The following is a 16761-nucleotide window of genomic DNA, read 5'->3' on the forward strand; positions in this document are numbered from 1 at the left end:
TCAGTTTCAGTCCCACCTGTTTGCTGGAGGCCTCTGGTCAGGTGTCATGTGACCAGTGTCAGGATGGATACACAGGGACTAACTGTGAGAGGTGAGGACTGCCAGGCTGTTTAAGCAATCTGTGGAGAGGTGGACCTGGTGTAACACTTGTGCGTCTTTGTCTCCAGGTGTGCCAGTGGTTACTATGGTAATCCACAGGTGGTGGGCGGAGCCTGTGTTCGCTGTGAGTGTAATGGTAATGTGGATGTCAGTGAGGCGGGACACTGTGACACCATCACTGGGGAGTGTCTGCGTTGCCTCGGCAACACAGCTGGGAGACACTGTGAGGTCTGTCAGTCTGGTTACTACGGAGACGCTGTGCACACCAAGGACTGCCGGGGTGAGCCACACACACACCTCCTGTGACATCACTGGTGGGAACTGGTTGCTTTGGCGTTGACTGAGGTCTTACAGGCTCAACTGATCAATCATCAGTTTGTATATATTGTGACTATAATGAAACTTGCAGTGTTTTAAAGATTCAGGTTTGGTAGAGAAGAAAGCTGTTAGATTATAGTTAAGAGTTGTTTTGAACAAGAGGTGAAATATTCTACTGGACTTGATTGAAGGCTGAACTGATTCCAGTAGTTATCTGAAACACAGTGTCATTAGTCACAATGTTCACTTTTAATAGACAAAACATCCTGAAGTTTAGACTGCACACACACACATATACACACACATTATGTCCTGTGTGTGTGTAACAGCAGGAATGTTGATCTAGTCAAATCCAGATTAGATTTGACCTCTGACCTCTTTCTGCTGTCACATGACTGTGGTTGTGTGTGTGTGTGTGTGTGTGTGTGTGTGTGTGTGTGTGTTCATTCAGTGATCAATTAGATAATCATTGAGCATGAATTCTCAGTAACAGATCAACATGAGTCTTCATGTTGATCTGTTACTGGAGTCATTAAAGGTCATTAAAACTAGTGACAGGTGACTGATTCACCCACATTGAGGTAAATTCAGATAAATTCAGGATGTGTTGTTGTACTGACCCTAACCCTATGACTGAACCCGACGATGGCATTTTTCATTATTTTAAGTTTTTAAGTAACATTCAGTTTAAGCTTTAATTTTTTTTGTGTTTAGATAAAATCTAAAAATATTTTATTCGAGTGGTTAGGGCTCGTACCATGTTGAGCACAAGACGCTCTTAGCAGGGCAGTCACCAGTTCCACTCCCAACCAGTCTGACTCTTTCCAGCATGTCATTCCCCTGTCTCTACCCCCTTTCCTGTCAGTCTCCACTAAGTTATAATAAAGGCATAAAAAGCCCTAAAAATAATTTATTTATATATATATATATATATATATATATATATATATATATATATATATATTATTATTAATATAAGATCAGAGTGAAATCACAGCTCGGTCATATTAGTTTCACCTTTAACACGGAAGCATAGACTCATGGGACACGTAGTTGTTTAAATGTATGCTGTGAACAAAAAGTCAGATTTAAAACTCAGAGATAAACTGTGCTGGAGATGAACCAGCTGAGAGAGAAGAGGTGGGCAGGGTCTCCCATCAGGCTGACAGTGGGTGGGATCTCTCTCTTTCTCTCTCAGAGTGTAGCTGTGATGTCAACGGCGCCCTCTCCAGTGTGTGTGATGTCACAACAGGTCAGTGTTTGTGCAGAGAAAACGTGACGGGACACACCTGTGACCACTGCCAGGTGAGAGACACAGACAACACAGTATAACACACATGCAAATATAACAAATCAGTGTCATCACAAGGCCAAAGGTCCACCTGGAGCTTCTTATCACACCTCATGATCCTCCTCAGTAGAGCCTGACCGATACTGTTTTTAGAGAGTAACAAATTCTAATATTAGTATAACAGCCAATATCTTTTACATATATTTTTCAATGACTTGTGTGTCAGTTTCCTCCTCAAAAACTCAGGTCAGTAAAGACCTTGGTGTCAGGACTCAGTTCTACATCTGTTTAGCAAGTGAAGGAGATCAGGTAAGAAATAAATTTAAAGTCAGAGTCAGAGGTAGTTAGACTACTTAGGGTGTTAGAGATGTTAGGAGAGGAGGTGCTCTCTGAAGAGATGAGTCTTCAACAGGTTCTTGAAGGTAGAGAGGGAGACAGGGGGTGGGCTGGTTGTCTAGGGTTAGAGATTGTTACGCAACTTTCAGATGTGCAAGTCCACCATGGACCATGGGTGTGGCAGGTTAGAGTGAGTAAGTTTGGTGGATAGGGGACAGTATCCAGACATGAGGTCAGAGCAGAGAGAGACTTGACATGTCAGCAAACAGCAGCAAAAATTTCCAGCAATATATCTCACAAACTAATTAGCAACTTACTGTGAACACACTGCTTGACTCCCCACTATAATGTGTACTAGACACGATTTCTAAATTGCTCCAAACATCTTTTTCTGTGCTGTGTTTGTAAATAGTTTTCATATTGGCATACATAGGATAATATTGACATATCCATGATAGACTAAAATCAGGACTTTGTGTTAGGTGTATGGTTAGGGCTCTGTTCCTTAGCAGATGGAGTTTTCCAGATGCGATGTGATAATTTTTTTTTTCAGTCGGGGTTCTTCGGGCTGCAGAGTGGGCAGGGCTGTCGGGCCTGCAACTGCTACCAATCTGGATCTGTTTCAGAGTCATGTGATGATGAGGGCCACTGCCAGTGTGTGGAGGGAGTGGGTGGACACAAGTGTGACTACTGTAGTCATGGTTACTATGGATTCCATGGCAGTGGCTGCACAGGTAAATTAACAGAAAAGGTAATGTAGTGTGGCTACTGATTGGTTGACATTCCCATCAGACTGGCTGTGATATGTTCCTCTCTCAGCATGCACCTGTGATCACACCGGAGGGAATTGCAATCCTGAGAATGGAGAGTGTATCTGCCCTGACCACACAGAGGGAGACACCTGCAACAGGTGCAAGGCAGGTTACTGGGGTCATGACCCAACTACCGGCTGCAAGGTACACACACAAACACACACAAATACACACAGAGAGAGCAGCTCCTGCGACAGGTCTGACACAAACTCCTTACACTCTCCTCAGTCTTGCAGCTGCAGCGTAGCAGGAAGCGCTGCCCCTCAGTGTGATCTAACCAATGGACAGTGTCCCTGCAGAGATGGTTTCTCTGGCAGGTCATGTGACCAGTGTGCACCTGGTTACCATGGTTATCCTGAATGCTCAGCATGTGGCTGCGACATGGCAGGAACAGAAGAGAGGTTCTGCAACACAACGCTGGGCGTATGTGACTGTCCACACACTGGAAAGTGTGCATGCAAGGTAACGTGTGTTAATGTGTTTCTTTATTGGTCTCTAGTGGCAGCTGAAGGAAACTACACATGAGTAAATTTACTGACTTCTTCTCTATAACACAAAATGTTGTGTTGTCTCCAATGATGTCTCAAACTGGTCTCAAAAAAGTCTACTTCAGGACTCTGCTCTGAGTTTTGATATCAGTTCACATGAGTTTACAAACATCTCACTTGTTTTCCTCTGTGTGTGTTTTTCTGTATGTGTAATTCTATGTATTTATGTAGGTGGGTGTGTCAGGTCAGCGTTGTGAGGAGTGTGTCTCTGGTTGGTTCGGTTTGTCAGCTGTGAATCCAGATGGCTGCTCTCGGTGTTTCTGTTCAGGACTGAGCCAAGACTGTGAGGAACAGGGAGGACTCACAAGAGTACCTGTGAGTACATGTACTACATTTGTACTTCATCAATATATGCACACATTTACACAGCACACAGGAGACAAGATAAATGTGCAACACAGAGGAGCAGGGAGGACCCTACAGAGTCCCTTTGAGAAGGGTTAGTGTTAAGGTTAGCCAACACTGATGCAGTGTAGTACACACACATTGATGTAGTACTTATATTGGTGTAGTACATACACATTGGTGGAGTATACACACACACACACACACACACACACACTGATGTAGTATATACACATTGGTGTAGTATACACACAGGCATTGGTGTAGTATACATACATCGGTGTAGTATACACACATATTGGTGTAATACACACACATTGGTGTAATATACACACATTGGTGTAATACACACACATTGGTGTAGTATACACACATATTGGTGTAGTACATACCAGCCACAACATTAAAACCAGTTACAGATTCTAATATTGTGGCTGATGGGTGTATACGCTCAGTTGGCAATTACACCCACCTAAAACTAATGCAGTCTAATACAACAGTCAATACAACGATTTTAGCCAGGCATGTATACCATATCAACTTAAAAACAGAAATATATAACATCTTTCTTTCTTTGTCTCTCAATCCACAGATCACCCTGGCTCACTATCCTGCTCCACTATCATTGGTTAGTCAGTCTAACCTGCAGGGTGTAGTATCTGGAGTTTACCAGCAGGGCGGTGACATGGTGCTCGACACCCGTCATCTCAACACCAGCAGGCTGCCTGGTCCACTCTACTGGAGACTGCCCCCCCATTTTGAAGGCAGCCAGGTATTGTCACCTAAACTCTTGACTGATAGCACCTGATGATGCCAACACCTCTGCCTCAAGTGTCAACTGACAGTATTAACCCTTGACACTCACCTTGATCTCACAGTTTAAATATACATTAAGTTTGTACCAAGTTATTCAGACTTAAGAAGAGATTCTATCCATAAGAGGATGTGTTTTGTATATTGTACTGTATACTTCATTGTGTTATGTAGTGTGAACTATGTGTGAATGTATAAAACTGTGTTATATTCTATGTGTCACTGTGTACTACATTGCATGTTCTGTTATGTACTAGTTTGTTTGTGTCATTGCATAGTATACTATAATATAATTATGTACTGGATTGTGTGTTTTGTGTAGCTCCTGTCATATGGCGGCCTGCTGTCTTATATCATTACCTTCTATGCTGAGGATGGTTCAGGGTTGTCCAATCAGGAGCCTCAGGTGCTTATGAGGGGTGGGACTCTGAGGAAGTTTGTTATATACACTGACATGGTTGCCCCTAGCAATGGCGTCAGGACTCAGCATGACATCAGGATGACAGAGGTACAGCTTCAAGGAATCTTGACAAACCAAAGAAAGAGAGCTATGTTTAAACTAAAAAACCTGTGACAGTTTACTATACTGTGTGTGTGTGTGTGTGCGTGTGTGTGTGTGTTACAGCATAAATGGAAGTATTTTAACTCAGTGTCGGAGAAAGCAGTGAGTCACGCTGACTTCATGTCCATCCTCAGTAATGTCCAATACATCATCATTAAGGCTTCATATGGGACCAGACTGCATCAGAGCAGGTACTTTTTATATATACACATACAGTATACACATTCACACGCACAGACACACACAAAAACAGATGTTGACTTTTCTCCTTAATTTCCGTAGAATCATGAGCCTCTGGTGGACATTCAGAGGAACTGCTATCTGTTTGCTGATGATACTGTCTTCTACATTTCTGATCAGGCATAAGCGCAACAGTGACACTGGCAGCTGTGTTCATGTCATTTCCTGTCTGTTATTGTGTTAAGGATCTCTAATATTACCATGGACACGGCAATGGAGGCAGAGTTAGAGCAGAGATCAGTGGTCAGAGGGAGTGTGGCCAGACTGATTGAGTCCTGCGTCTGTCCACCTGGATACACTGGACTGTCTTGTCAGGTAAAGATTGGATTTTAAATGGCCACACAACTCGCCATGTCACCATGACAACCAGAGAAACCACGCTAATGAAAGCACTACAGGAGGTTTTTTTTAATAGTTTCTGGGTTTACTGAATTATATATTTTGATCAATACCTGCTTCCTGCAGGTATCAATAATATCAGGTTAGGATCAATAAAAAATGTTTGAGCAGCAGGTGATCCAGGATGTCAGAAGGATTAGATGCAGCCATTAAGTAGAACATTGCTGTTGTGAAATCAAAATACATCATACTCCTGTTGCCGGGTGGACAGCATGGTGATAATTACTGTCTACCTGAAATGAACATAAATAACAAGATGGCTCACATCTGTCTCTTTGACCTGTCTCTCTCTGCAACCTGTCTGTCTGCAGGAGTGTGCAGCAGGTTATTTTCGTCAGCCTCAGTCTGAGTTGTCACCTAAGAATCAAAAGTTGATGTTTGTTCGACCATGTGTTCGATGTCGCTGCAACAACCACAGTGAGAGCTGTGACACAGATACTGGAGCCTGTCAGGTAACGTGCTAAGACATGCTAATACACACACTAATATATGTACATATTAATGGATACTGGAGATGGTCAGTTACACAGATCAGTACAGGGCAGTAGAAGTCAACAGAGTGGTATCCTATTTCCTTTTTTCTTTTCACAGGACTGTCAGCATCACACCAGTGGGCAGAGCTGTGAGTTGTGTGCACCAGGGTATTATGGGAATGTCAGCGGCTCTATCAGTGACTGTTCGTTATGTGCCTGCCCTCTACGGGACAACAGGTAACACTGAACATTGAGTATTTATTATCGAATTGATGAATTTCATTTTATTTAATTTTACTAATCATATTGGCATTTATGTGTAGTTTCAGTCCCACCTGTGTACCAGAGGGAGCATCAGGTGATTTTAGCTGCACCGCCTGTCAGATGGGATACGAGGGGAGATACTGTGAGGGGTGAGTGATGACATCACCACAATGTGTACACTCGGTGTACCTGACTGTAACTTCAGTGGTCACTGTTGTATTTCAGTTTGTCATCTATTTTCTCTTAAATTCACATTGACTGTACACTGTCATCCTCAGGTGTTCTGTTGGTTACTATGGTAACCCCTCATTGCCTTTTGGGAGGTGTTCACGGTGTAACTGCAGCGAGTGGGGCTCCCTCCACCCACTGTGTGACGCTCTGACTGGACAGTGTGAGTGTAAGGCTGGAGTCAAAGGTCAGACATGTGACCAGTGTGACGAGAGACACGTTCTAGAGGGAGGAGAGTGTGTGTGTGAGTAACAGCAACACATACACACACACACAGGTGTTCACACGACGCATGTTATCAGAGATGATATGTGTATGTTTGTTTTTAACCCCAGCGTGTGACGATAAGTGCACTGGCCTTTTGCTGGATGACCTGGACAAACTATACAATCATTTCCTTTCTGTCAACCTGAGCGGCGTTGCCATGGCACCATATCACCAGCTGGTGGTGCTAGAGAACCAGACCAGAGACATCCAGGTACCAACACAACGCTCTGGTATCAGTGTTCAGTGATTGAGCCTGATGATGTTTGATGAACTGTTAAGCCGTTAAACGGTGTGAGTAACATGGTACCTGCTGTGTGTTTGTCTAGGTGCTGTTTTCAGAGAACAGCTCTGTCACTTTCCATCTGTCCAAGGTGGAGGATGAGTTAAATCATTTGACCTCTGACCTCAGAGCTTTACTACAGCAGGTAGGCACAGCTCACTGTGGTAAAGGCTTATTATACACTTTATTTCTCATATTTAGCTGCTTCTAGGAGTCAGTGCAGTTCTGTGTTTATTAACAGTTTATTATACCTGCAGGGGATTGTGGGAGTTGACTATTGCATGTTATATATTTCCTGTCTTCTGTTTGGCTAGGTCACACATCTGTCTAATGACTTGGAGGAAGTGGACATGTTTGCCAACAACAGCCTTTCCCAGAGTGCAGTGCTGCTGGGGAGTATCCACAGTCTTCAGGACAAGATTCAAGGTAAACAAGACAAGTTAACTATACAATCCTGACAAATGATGACATCAATAAAGCATCTAAAGAGATGTAATGACCAGAAAATAATGTTTTTTTAACAAACCAAAGAGTTTTTAATTTAAAAAATTATACATCTGATTGGTCTAGTGCTGCAGAGGGAGGCAGGGCATCTGAACCAGACCAAAGAGCATGGGCTTGAATCAGCCAATCAGACACGTCTGCTGGAGGGGGTGGAGTTCATGTTGGAAACCATGAGAGCTGTCAATCTAACTGCTGCCAACACTGTAGCCAATCAGGAGCTGAAGTGAGTGTTTAGTGCCTATCCGATATTACAAGACTTTCTTCTTTCTCAGTTTGAAGACATTTTGTTTCTACCTCCATCTTTGGCAGTTTATTATTTACCTTCTTCAGCTGTTTCAAAAGCATGCCGCTCTCAGCTTCTTCAGCTGATGCACTTCAGCCCAGTGTTACATTTCAGACCCCAGAATTTGAAAACAATACATTTCAATTGATTTAACAATGTGACTTCCAGTTTTTATTATAAATGTTTGACTTTTTCAGTGTTTGTGATCTCTGTGTCTCTCTCTTGGCAGTCTGTTAGAGTCCCTCGTCCACTCACTGCAGGAGGACTTCCTGTCCAGCAGGGTGGTGGTTGAAAACAGGCTCCATCTCATCTACACCTCCCTCACTGCTGCCACAGAAACACTACAAAATGCAGACACATACCTGAATAATGCTTCACAACAAAACACTCAAGCACACACTCTTCTGGACACCACACAAACTCTGCTGCACCAATACCAGGTAATACACACACACCTGCAGACAGGTAAACACACAGACAGATGAACATGCACACTAAAACATTCTGACACACAAATGCTGCTGTTACCTGGTTCTTTGTAGATAGTCTAAATTAGATGATTTCTCTCTCTCTCTCTCTCTCTCTCTCTCTCTCTCACAGTGGGTCCATCATAACCTGAGTGCTGAGTGTCTCTCTGTGGATGGACTGATGGAGGAGAGTCAGCTGCTGCTGGACGACACTGTCACCCTGACAGAAGAGTTAACAAACACCACAGCAGTAAGACAAACACTGATACTAAAATGTATTTAAAAAAATAAAATAAATAAAATAATAATAATAATAATAATAAATGAATACTAAATCATCTGTGCAGCAGGTGGAAGCACTGGGCGGTCAGTTGGATCAGTGGTGCCCCCTGTTGAGGAAACAGGTGGACAGTTTGGTTGGTGGGCTGAAGATGACAGACGCTCTGGAGAATGTTTACCGTGCTGAGAGTCACGCCCGCCTGCTGCTGAGTCACGCCCACTCCCTGCACAGGTAATGTGTGTGTGTGTGTGTGTGTGTGTGTTTATAAATGTGTGCTTCTGTTTGTTTCTGCCATTTTAATAAAACATTAAATCAAATTGTCTTTCCTCTTAGCTCTTTGTCATCAGTGTGTAACATGTCTCAGAATGGCAGCAGATTGGTTCAGCTCGACAGTGACATCACAGAGAAAATTGAATCCACCCAGCAGGTGGCCTTGATCGCCCACATGTCCGCGTCCCTCGCTCTCAACTTGGTACCTATTTGTTTAGACTGAAAACACACCTGTGTCACATGATGACCTAACATTTCAAAGCTGATACACAAAGAGCTGGGTTTTTACACACGTCTCATTTGTTTCAGACTGTCCAATCAGAGCAGCTTCTTTCAGAGGAGGGTAGAGCCAAACTGAACATCAGTTCTGCTGCTTTACAAGAAAGTCAACAAATCAACAAGACAGCTGAAGGTGTGTTTCCCTGTCTGTTTACCTGGTTCTCCACTGGCTGTGTGAACTGTGTCATTCTAAGTTTCATGATGAACAAAGACGTGATGCAGATTAAAAGTGAAATGTGTGATGAGGTCAGTGAGACTGAAATGTTCATTTCTGATCATGAAATATTGATCAATGTGTGGATCATTGTTCTGATCAAAGATATCAGACGTTTAGTTTTTATTTCTGCAGTCTCCTCATGTTATTCTGAGCTGCAGTGATGAAGAGGAGAGTCAAAGCTTCATCACTGTCAGGATCCTGAGGATTAAAGAATCATGTTCAGTTCAGATGAAGCTCTAAAAGTTCTGATGTAGTTATTTAGTGATAAACTCTCCTCTGTTTATTAGAAGCTTTGTTTTAAAACCAGAGTTGACACATGGAAAGACTCCCAACATCTACTGATCTATACAAATATCTACTGATCTTTTGGTGATGAGGATACTGAACTTTCTGTAAAGTTCGCATGTCTTTTTTGGAAAAAACAGAAGTTCTTTATTGTAAACTGGTGGAGAGGGAAGAGCTGCTGTCTGGTAGATGATGACAGAGTCCACTGAGCAGGACGAGACCAGGCTGAGTGGCAGGAGGCAGGGTCAGAGCTGAAGCTCAGAAAAACTGGAGAAAAGGAGAAAAGTAAAACTAGAGAAAGGTTCTAGAGCAGAGATCAGCTATAGTGTTAATACCACACAATGTGATGAGAGAGATGCGGCTGCAGGGATGAAGCTGATTTGCTGATAAAGTACAGGTGGGAGCAGGAAGCCACACCCAGCCAGACAGACACATACACAGACACACACACATGCACACACATACACACTTACAGACACGCACACAAACACAGAGGACAGACTGGGGAGGAACAGAAGAGAGGCGTCTGGTCCTAACACCTTCCTCACATTAACATGAAACAAACAGAAACATCATGGTCTCCATCATTTCACTTTCACAATTTTAACATAACTAGTGTCTGTCTCTCTTCCAGACCTGCAGCTGAATGTCTCCATGGCAACCAGCAGACTGGAATTGGTCAGAGAGAGCATTCGTAACTCAAGCTTCCTCCTCCAACAGCCAATCACAGAGCTGCAGAGACTCTCTAATGGTAAGATGTTTCAAGCTCTGCCTTCTCCAAGACTGACGATCTGATGCATTGATTGCCTGATGTATTGATATGTTGATGTATTGACTGATGTATTGATCATTGTTTTCCATCAGGTTCATCCGTATTGTTGCAGCAGGCTCAGTTTCAGGCTGCAGCAGCATGCTCCGGCCTCCAGGCAGCACTGCAGCAGCTGCAGAGACTCAGAGATCAGCTGCAGGATTCTTCTTCTGTGTTGGAAAACACCAACACCACAGTGAGGGAGACTAACCAGCTGATGACTCTCACACACACTGCAGGTCTGTCAGCAACGTTTATTCAAATACAATCAGTTTAATAAAACACATTTTTTTCTAACTGCCAGTTTTCTTTGTGCTCAGCCAATGAGGCACAGCGAAAGCTTGAGGAGGCAGAGCATCGTACAGAGCGTCTCATGGAGCGCATAAAGCCACTGAACATGCTGGGAGAAACGCTGAGCAGGAACCTGTCTGACATCAGAGAACTAATCGATCAGGCCCGGAGACAGGCCGCATCGGTACATACACACATATACTGAAACACACAACCTTAAACACACACCGAGACTTTTGGATTGTCCTGATAATTTAACATCTATGTGTCCAGACTCCAATAAATAAACCTATAAATCACTAAAAGTTCAGGTACAGTGTGATGACTTCGACCTGAAACATTCTGACCACAGTCACACAAAGTTAGACACAAACAGAGATTATGTCATACTGTCTCTGTCTTTAACAAATCAGGACTGAGCCCAGAGGATCAGGACTTTATCCATTTTGATTTAAAAGTTGACTTAATCTCAACATTGAAATTGTTGGTCTCATGGATGAAATGATGAACATCTGTATGAATGATGATGAACATCTGTATGAACAGGAATCAAAAAGAATCTAAACCAGCACCAGGATTTTACATTATGTCTGAATGATGATGAAGGTGATGAGGATGATGAGGATGAAAATGATGGCAGTGCTGGTGATAATGATAATGATAATGGTGATGATGATGCTAGAGGTGATGATGTTGATTTTGATGATGTCATCAGATAAAGGTGGCAGTGCAGGCGGACAGAGACTGTGTTCGATCCTACAGACCTCAGGTTCAGTCCAGTAACTTCAACACTCTGAGTCTGATCCTGAAGACGTCCAGTCCAGAGAACATGCTCTTCTACCTGGGCAGTAACACCACGGTACAACACACACACACACACACACACACACAAACACACGCATTTGCACAGCACCGGAATCAATGTGAGGGCTTTAGGGGTTTGGGGTTTTCAGTTCAGGTGTGAGGTTTGGAGTTCTCTGTCCTCTCAACAGTATAAAGTAAAAGTTTGTGAATGTCTTCTGTGTGCTCAGGTGGACTACCTGGCCGTAGAGATGTATGATGGGAAGGTGTCTCTGGTGTGGGATGTGGGTTCAGGCAGCACCAGACTGGAGTTTCCTGGACTGGACATCACCAACAACAAGTGGACCAGAATCAATGCAACACGGTATAATACAGCAAGATGCTAATTACATGATCACCAAACATCACATGGTAATGTCAGTGACTGTCAGTTACCATCAGCTAATGTTGTGTGTTATGATGTTGGCAGGTTTGGGGCCCATGTCTCTCTGTCGGTCCATCAGCTGGAGTCAGTGTCCGCTCCGTTGCCCGAGGTCAGGGCAACTTCGCCGGGATCATCCCGAGTTTTAGACATTAACAGAAACACAGTGATCCACATTGGAGGACTGGGAGCTCACACTCAGGTAATAAATACATCAGATAAACAGGTGTGTGCAGAGATGCGAGTGGAGGTGTACAGATTATAACTCTGTCTGTGTCCTGTCAGAGCCCTGCAGCGCTGAGGTCCTCCACCTTTCAGGGCTGTCTGGGTGAAGCATTGCTCAATGAGAGAAACATTGGATTGTGGAACTATGACAGCAGAGAGGGGGAGTGTGGAGGCTGCTTCAGCAGGTACAAACACAGGTGTATCTCTACACACAGGCGGACTAAAAACACATGTACTGCCACTCTGGTGAGGAAATGAACTGACCCCATCCACCGAGTATTCCAGTGTGGTCTTGTAGTTCAGCTCTGCTCTGAGTTAAATGTGTAGATTTCCAGTGGAAGCTCTGAATTTCTGAGACTTTTGAATCTGAAGTCCTGACTTCTCTGTGCCTACCTGTCTGTCTCTCCACTTGTCTGTCTCTCAGTCCCCAGGCAGAGGAGACTTCCTTCCACTTTGATGGATCTGGATTCTCATTGGTCCAGAAGTCTCTGCGTGCAACCTCGACCTCCATCGTCCTGCTGTTTAAAACTCTGTCACCAGGCGGATTACTGCTTTATTTGGCCTCCAACAACACTGTATGACACACACACACACAGTTTTTGTTGAAGCTCTAATTGTGAAAGGAAACTTAGATGTTGCCTTTGTTTTCTCTCCTACAGAGAGACTTCCTGTCGATGGAGCTGGTGGAGGGGCATGTTCGTCTGACCTTTGACCTTGGTTCAGGTGCACTGATCCTGACCTCAAACAGGAAGTACAACACTGGAGTGTGGTACAAGATCACCCTGCAGAGGAACAAACGCAAAGGTACCATTGCTACTACAGTACAGGGTGAGGGCTGGGGTGTATGATGAGGTTTAAACATGAGCATCAAATCATCAGATCAAATCAAGTTTTATTTATATAGCACCAAATCACAACAGAAGTTATCTCAAGGCACTTTCCAATTGGAGGAGGTCAGGACCTTCTCTAGAAAGTATAGGAAAGAAAGAGACCCAACAATTCCCACCGAGAGCAAGCACTTGGCGACAGTGGCAAGAAAAAACTTCCTTTAAGAGGGAGAAACCTCAGGTAGAACTGGGCTCCGGGTGGGCGGCCATCTGCCTCGACCGATTGGGTTTGAGAGAAAGAGGGAGAAAGGTAGGGAGAGAGAGAGAGAGCGGGAGAGAGAGAGAGAGACAGAGAGATGCACTAGTAGGAGTAACAGTAATAAGCAGTTACAGCAGCAACGATAATGTTAATGTTAAAGACAATACTGCTACTGATATAAAGATTACATAAATGATTGTCATGTCATGTATATGCATAATACAGCTCACCAATCATTGATTGGGGTGGCTGTGGTGTCACAGAGTTAGACACAGACTCTTACTGTTTGTGATGGTGCTGGTTACCTGGTGTGTGCAGGTTACCTGTCCATCATGGCTGCCGACCAATCATCAGAGAAGGAGGTATTGGAGGCAGAGTCTCCTGGGATGGCCTCCGACCTCAACCGCTCTGACCTCGACCCCATCTACATTGGAGGACTTCCTGCATCCAGACCAATCAGGTGAGTCCATGGGACGTCATGACAGATGTGTCAGTACAGTTTGGAGGATGGAGAACAAAGAGACAGCCAGAGGGAGACATGAATGAGGACATGAGAAACCATCATTCACTGTCTCTTGTCAGACGACACATCTCTTTATCTTAAATCAATGACGGTGCAGCTGATCTGACATAGTCACAGATCAAACTCACCTGTGATCTCACCACCAAGTTTAGATTTTATTTGTGCACTGATTAACCATTTGGATCTGTGGTAACTGAAGGTTTGATTAATAGAAGAAGCATAAAAGAACCTTCATCATACATAGGACAGATTTGTTTTTTCACTGTCATTATGGATAACATCACAGTCAGAGACAGAAACCGACTGTGGACTTTCAGCAGTAAACTCATTATAAAATATCAATTTCTATCAGGATGAAAATCCCTGTGCATCAGGTACAAAGAATATCTTGACATCAGATATTTAAATAATCTTCTTTATGCTACAAAATGTGTACAGTGGCTTCACAAAATGTTTATTTAAAGGGAAACTTGCAGAGACATTTTACATTAATACAACGCGGCACTGACAGGAGTTATTACTCAGACACAACATCACACAATGTGTGCAAATACAAACTCCAAGCCATAATACATAGCTCTGTGATAACTAAATGTCTCTTTGTGTGGTTGTTAGGCGACAGGTGGTGTCCAGGTCGTACATTGGCTGTATAAAGAATGTGGAGATTGCTCGGTCCAATTTCGACCTGCTGAGAGACGCGTATGGAGTCAGAAAGGGCTGCGTACTGGAGGTAATATACACACTGATGTATAAATACTGTATATGTGTAATTACACAGTGAAATACACTCTTGATATGCTTATCTGAATACAGAGACAGAGGAGTAACAGGCAGGAGTCAGAACTGTGAATGAAGTGATTAATGTTACAGTGAAGCAGAAACTGAAAACAACATGATCACAGAACTTGAACAGAAACACTAGACATCATGTCCACATCTTCCAGTCTGAGGAGTGTCCACTGACACGATGTCACTGTAAATAAGTGAATTATTCTGTGTGAAGTACAAAGTGAATATTTCTGATGAGAACAGATGTAAACAGATTCAATTCAATTCAATTCAATTCAATTTTATTTGTATAGCGCCAAATCATAATATACATTATCTCAAGGCACTTTACAGGGCAAGGTCAAGACCTTACTTTGTTACAGAGATCAAAGGTGAAATATCCAACTGGTCCTGGATAAGAACAGTCCTTCATGTCTGAAGTGTTCTCCTTTAGTTGTTCTGAGCTGCAGAGAAAATAAGAGTAAAGCCAATCAATCAATCTTTACCTATCAGATAATAATCAATAATCTGTACTCTCCATTGATCATACTGATTGATTATCTCTCAGGCGGTGCGGAGTGTTTCGGTGCTGGACGAAGGCTTCGTTCAGATCACTCCTCCAACATTCAGTCAGGAGGCGGAGATTCTCCTCACCTTCTCCTCCAACAACCAATCAGGAGTCCTGCTGGCAGCCTTCAGTGATGACCACTCTCACAGACAGGTGAGGTCAAACGACACCAGGTGTTCAGTTTGTGTTTCATTAATGTCATGTCATGCTGATGTGTTATTGTAACCTGTGTTACTATGTTACTGTGTGTGTGTATGTGTGTGTGTGTGTGTGTGTGTGTGTGTGTGTGTGTGTGTGTGTGTGTGTGTGTGTGTAGCACTTCTTGTCTGTTCACCTGGTCTCAGGTGCATTGGAGGCAGAGCTTGGTGAAGTAGGCAGAGCCACTCGGAGGGTGATGGTGATGAAACCTGATGGAGGATCCTTCAGCAACCAACAGAAACACTCTGTGATTATCACCATCAACAGGAAGTACGTGTTACCATGTAAATGTTCACCTGTCCCACTTGTCTTACCTGATTCACATGTATCACCTGACAGAACTATCTCATGTGTCTCTTAGGTCTCTTTCCCTGCAGGTAGATGAGGATCACCTGAAGTCTGTCTCTCTGTTGCCGGGTGGATTTCCTCGTCTGTCTCCAACCTCCTTCTTCATCGGTGGGCTGCCCTCAGGGTGGGAGTGGCGTCTACCAATCAGATTACAGCAGTTATCCAGGTGGTTCAAAGGCTGCATCCAACACCTGGTGGTGGGGGGAGCGTAAGTCTCTCACACACGTACATTTACACACACACACACACATACAGCTTTCTGTCTCCCTGATTAGTTAACTGTTTTTATTGGTGGCTCTCTGCAGACTTGTCGACCTATCAGGAGCTGTGAGGTATCAGGGAGTGGAGCTAGACAGCTGCCTATTGGAGGAAAGGGTTGGGGGGGTAGTGCTTCCTGATGATCAGGATGTTGAACCAACTCCTGACCTTAACCATCTGCCCGTAGCCCCACCCACACACCTCAGCGCCCTCACACCTGGAGCACTAACGGTAATCCAAACATTTATTACTGATTATTGATAAAGGTAATCAGTATGTTTATAATTGATTGTTGATTACATGGTAATCAGTATCTCCATTATTGATAACAGTGACCAATATGTATGTTATTGATTATTGATTAATGATAAGGCATATGTATATATGTTTATTATTGATCATTCATAATGGTAATTAATATGACTATTACTGACTTTTGATCATTATTAATGAAATCTATATAGCCATTATTGATTAACGATAATGGTTACAAACGTGTTCAAACTTAATTGATCATCAAATGATTGTTGAATATTGTTCACTGGTTACCGATTATTGGTTATTTATTATTGGTCATCGATTATAGGTCATTGATTATTTGTCACT

At 43.3% G+C, this 16761-nt stretch overlaps 1 protein-coding gene across 1 annotated transcript in view; it reads left to right on the top strand.

Moving 5' to 3' along the window:
• lama1 (laminin, alpha 1) overlaps positions 1 to 16761 on the top strand; it is a 31545-nt gene that overhangs the window by 11552 nt on the left and 3232 nt on the right. Inside the window, exons 19-57 of the mRNA XM_071484188.1 lie at positions 5 to 91; positions 168 to 379; positions 1616 to 1722; positions 2598 to 2778; positions 2864 to 3000; positions 3085 to 3318; positions 3576 to 3719; positions 4342 to 4521; positions 4885 to 5070; positions 5188 to 5315; positions 5550 to 5679; positions 6075 to 6215; positions 6355 to 6473; positions 6560 to 6649; positions 6779 to 6972; positions 7064 to 7206; positions 7322 to 7420; positions 7590 to 7701; positions 7846 to 8002; positions 8292 to 8502; positions 8663 to 8779; positions 8877 to 9040; positions 9143 to 9281; positions 9389 to 9491; positions 10495 to 10611; positions 10725 to 10907; positions 10989 to 11143; positions 11675 to 11818; positions 11991 to 12124; positions 12230 to 12383; positions 12467 to 12591; positions 12831 to 12981; positions 13066 to 13210; positions 13811 to 13952; positions 14631 to 14745; positions 15352 to 15504; positions 15668 to 15819; positions 15911 to 16105; positions 16203 to 16386. Coding sequence (XP_071340289.1) covers positions 5 to 91; positions 168 to 379; positions 1616 to 1722; positions 2598 to 2778; positions 2864 to 3000; positions 3085 to 3318; positions 3576 to 3719; positions 4342 to 4521; positions 4885 to 5070; positions 5188 to 5315; positions 5550 to 5679; positions 6075 to 6215; positions 6355 to 6473; positions 6560 to 6649; positions 6779 to 6972; positions 7064 to 7206; positions 7322 to 7420; positions 7590 to 7701; positions 7846 to 8002; positions 8292 to 8502; positions 8663 to 8779; positions 8877 to 9040; positions 9143 to 9281; positions 9389 to 9491; positions 10495 to 10611; positions 10725 to 10907; positions 10989 to 11143; positions 11675 to 11818; positions 11991 to 12124; positions 12230 to 12383; positions 12467 to 12591; positions 12831 to 12981; positions 13066 to 13210; positions 13811 to 13952; positions 14631 to 14745; positions 15352 to 15504; positions 15668 to 15819; positions 15911 to 16105; positions 16203 to 16386 — 5764 coding nt within the window. The remainder of the gene's footprint in view (positions 1 to 4; positions 92 to 167; positions 380 to 1615; positions 1723 to 2597; positions 2779 to 2863; positions 3001 to 3084; positions 3319 to 3575; positions 3720 to 4341; positions 4522 to 4884; positions 5071 to 5187; positions 5316 to 5549; positions 5680 to 6074; positions 6216 to 6354; positions 6474 to 6559; positions 6650 to 6778; positions 6973 to 7063; positions 7207 to 7321; positions 7421 to 7589; positions 7702 to 7845; positions 8003 to 8291; positions 8503 to 8662; positions 8780 to 8876; positions 9041 to 9142; positions 9282 to 9388; positions 9492 to 10494; positions 10612 to 10724; positions 10908 to 10988; positions 11144 to 11674; positions 11819 to 11990; positions 12125 to 12229; positions 12384 to 12466; positions 12592 to 12830; positions 12982 to 13065; positions 13211 to 13810; positions 13953 to 14630; positions 14746 to 15351; positions 15505 to 15667; positions 15820 to 15910; positions 16106 to 16202; positions 16387 to 16761) is intronic.

Source organism: Trachinotus anak, unplaced genomic scaffold (genome assembly GCF_046630095.1).
Source record: "Trachinotus anak isolate AG129_WGS33_773 ecotype Australia unplaced genomic scaffold, CSIRO_AGI_Tana_v1 ptg000009l, whole genome shotgun sequence".
NCBI lineage: Eukaryota > Metazoa > Chordata > Actinopteri > Carangiformes > Carangidae > Trachinotus > Trachinotus anak.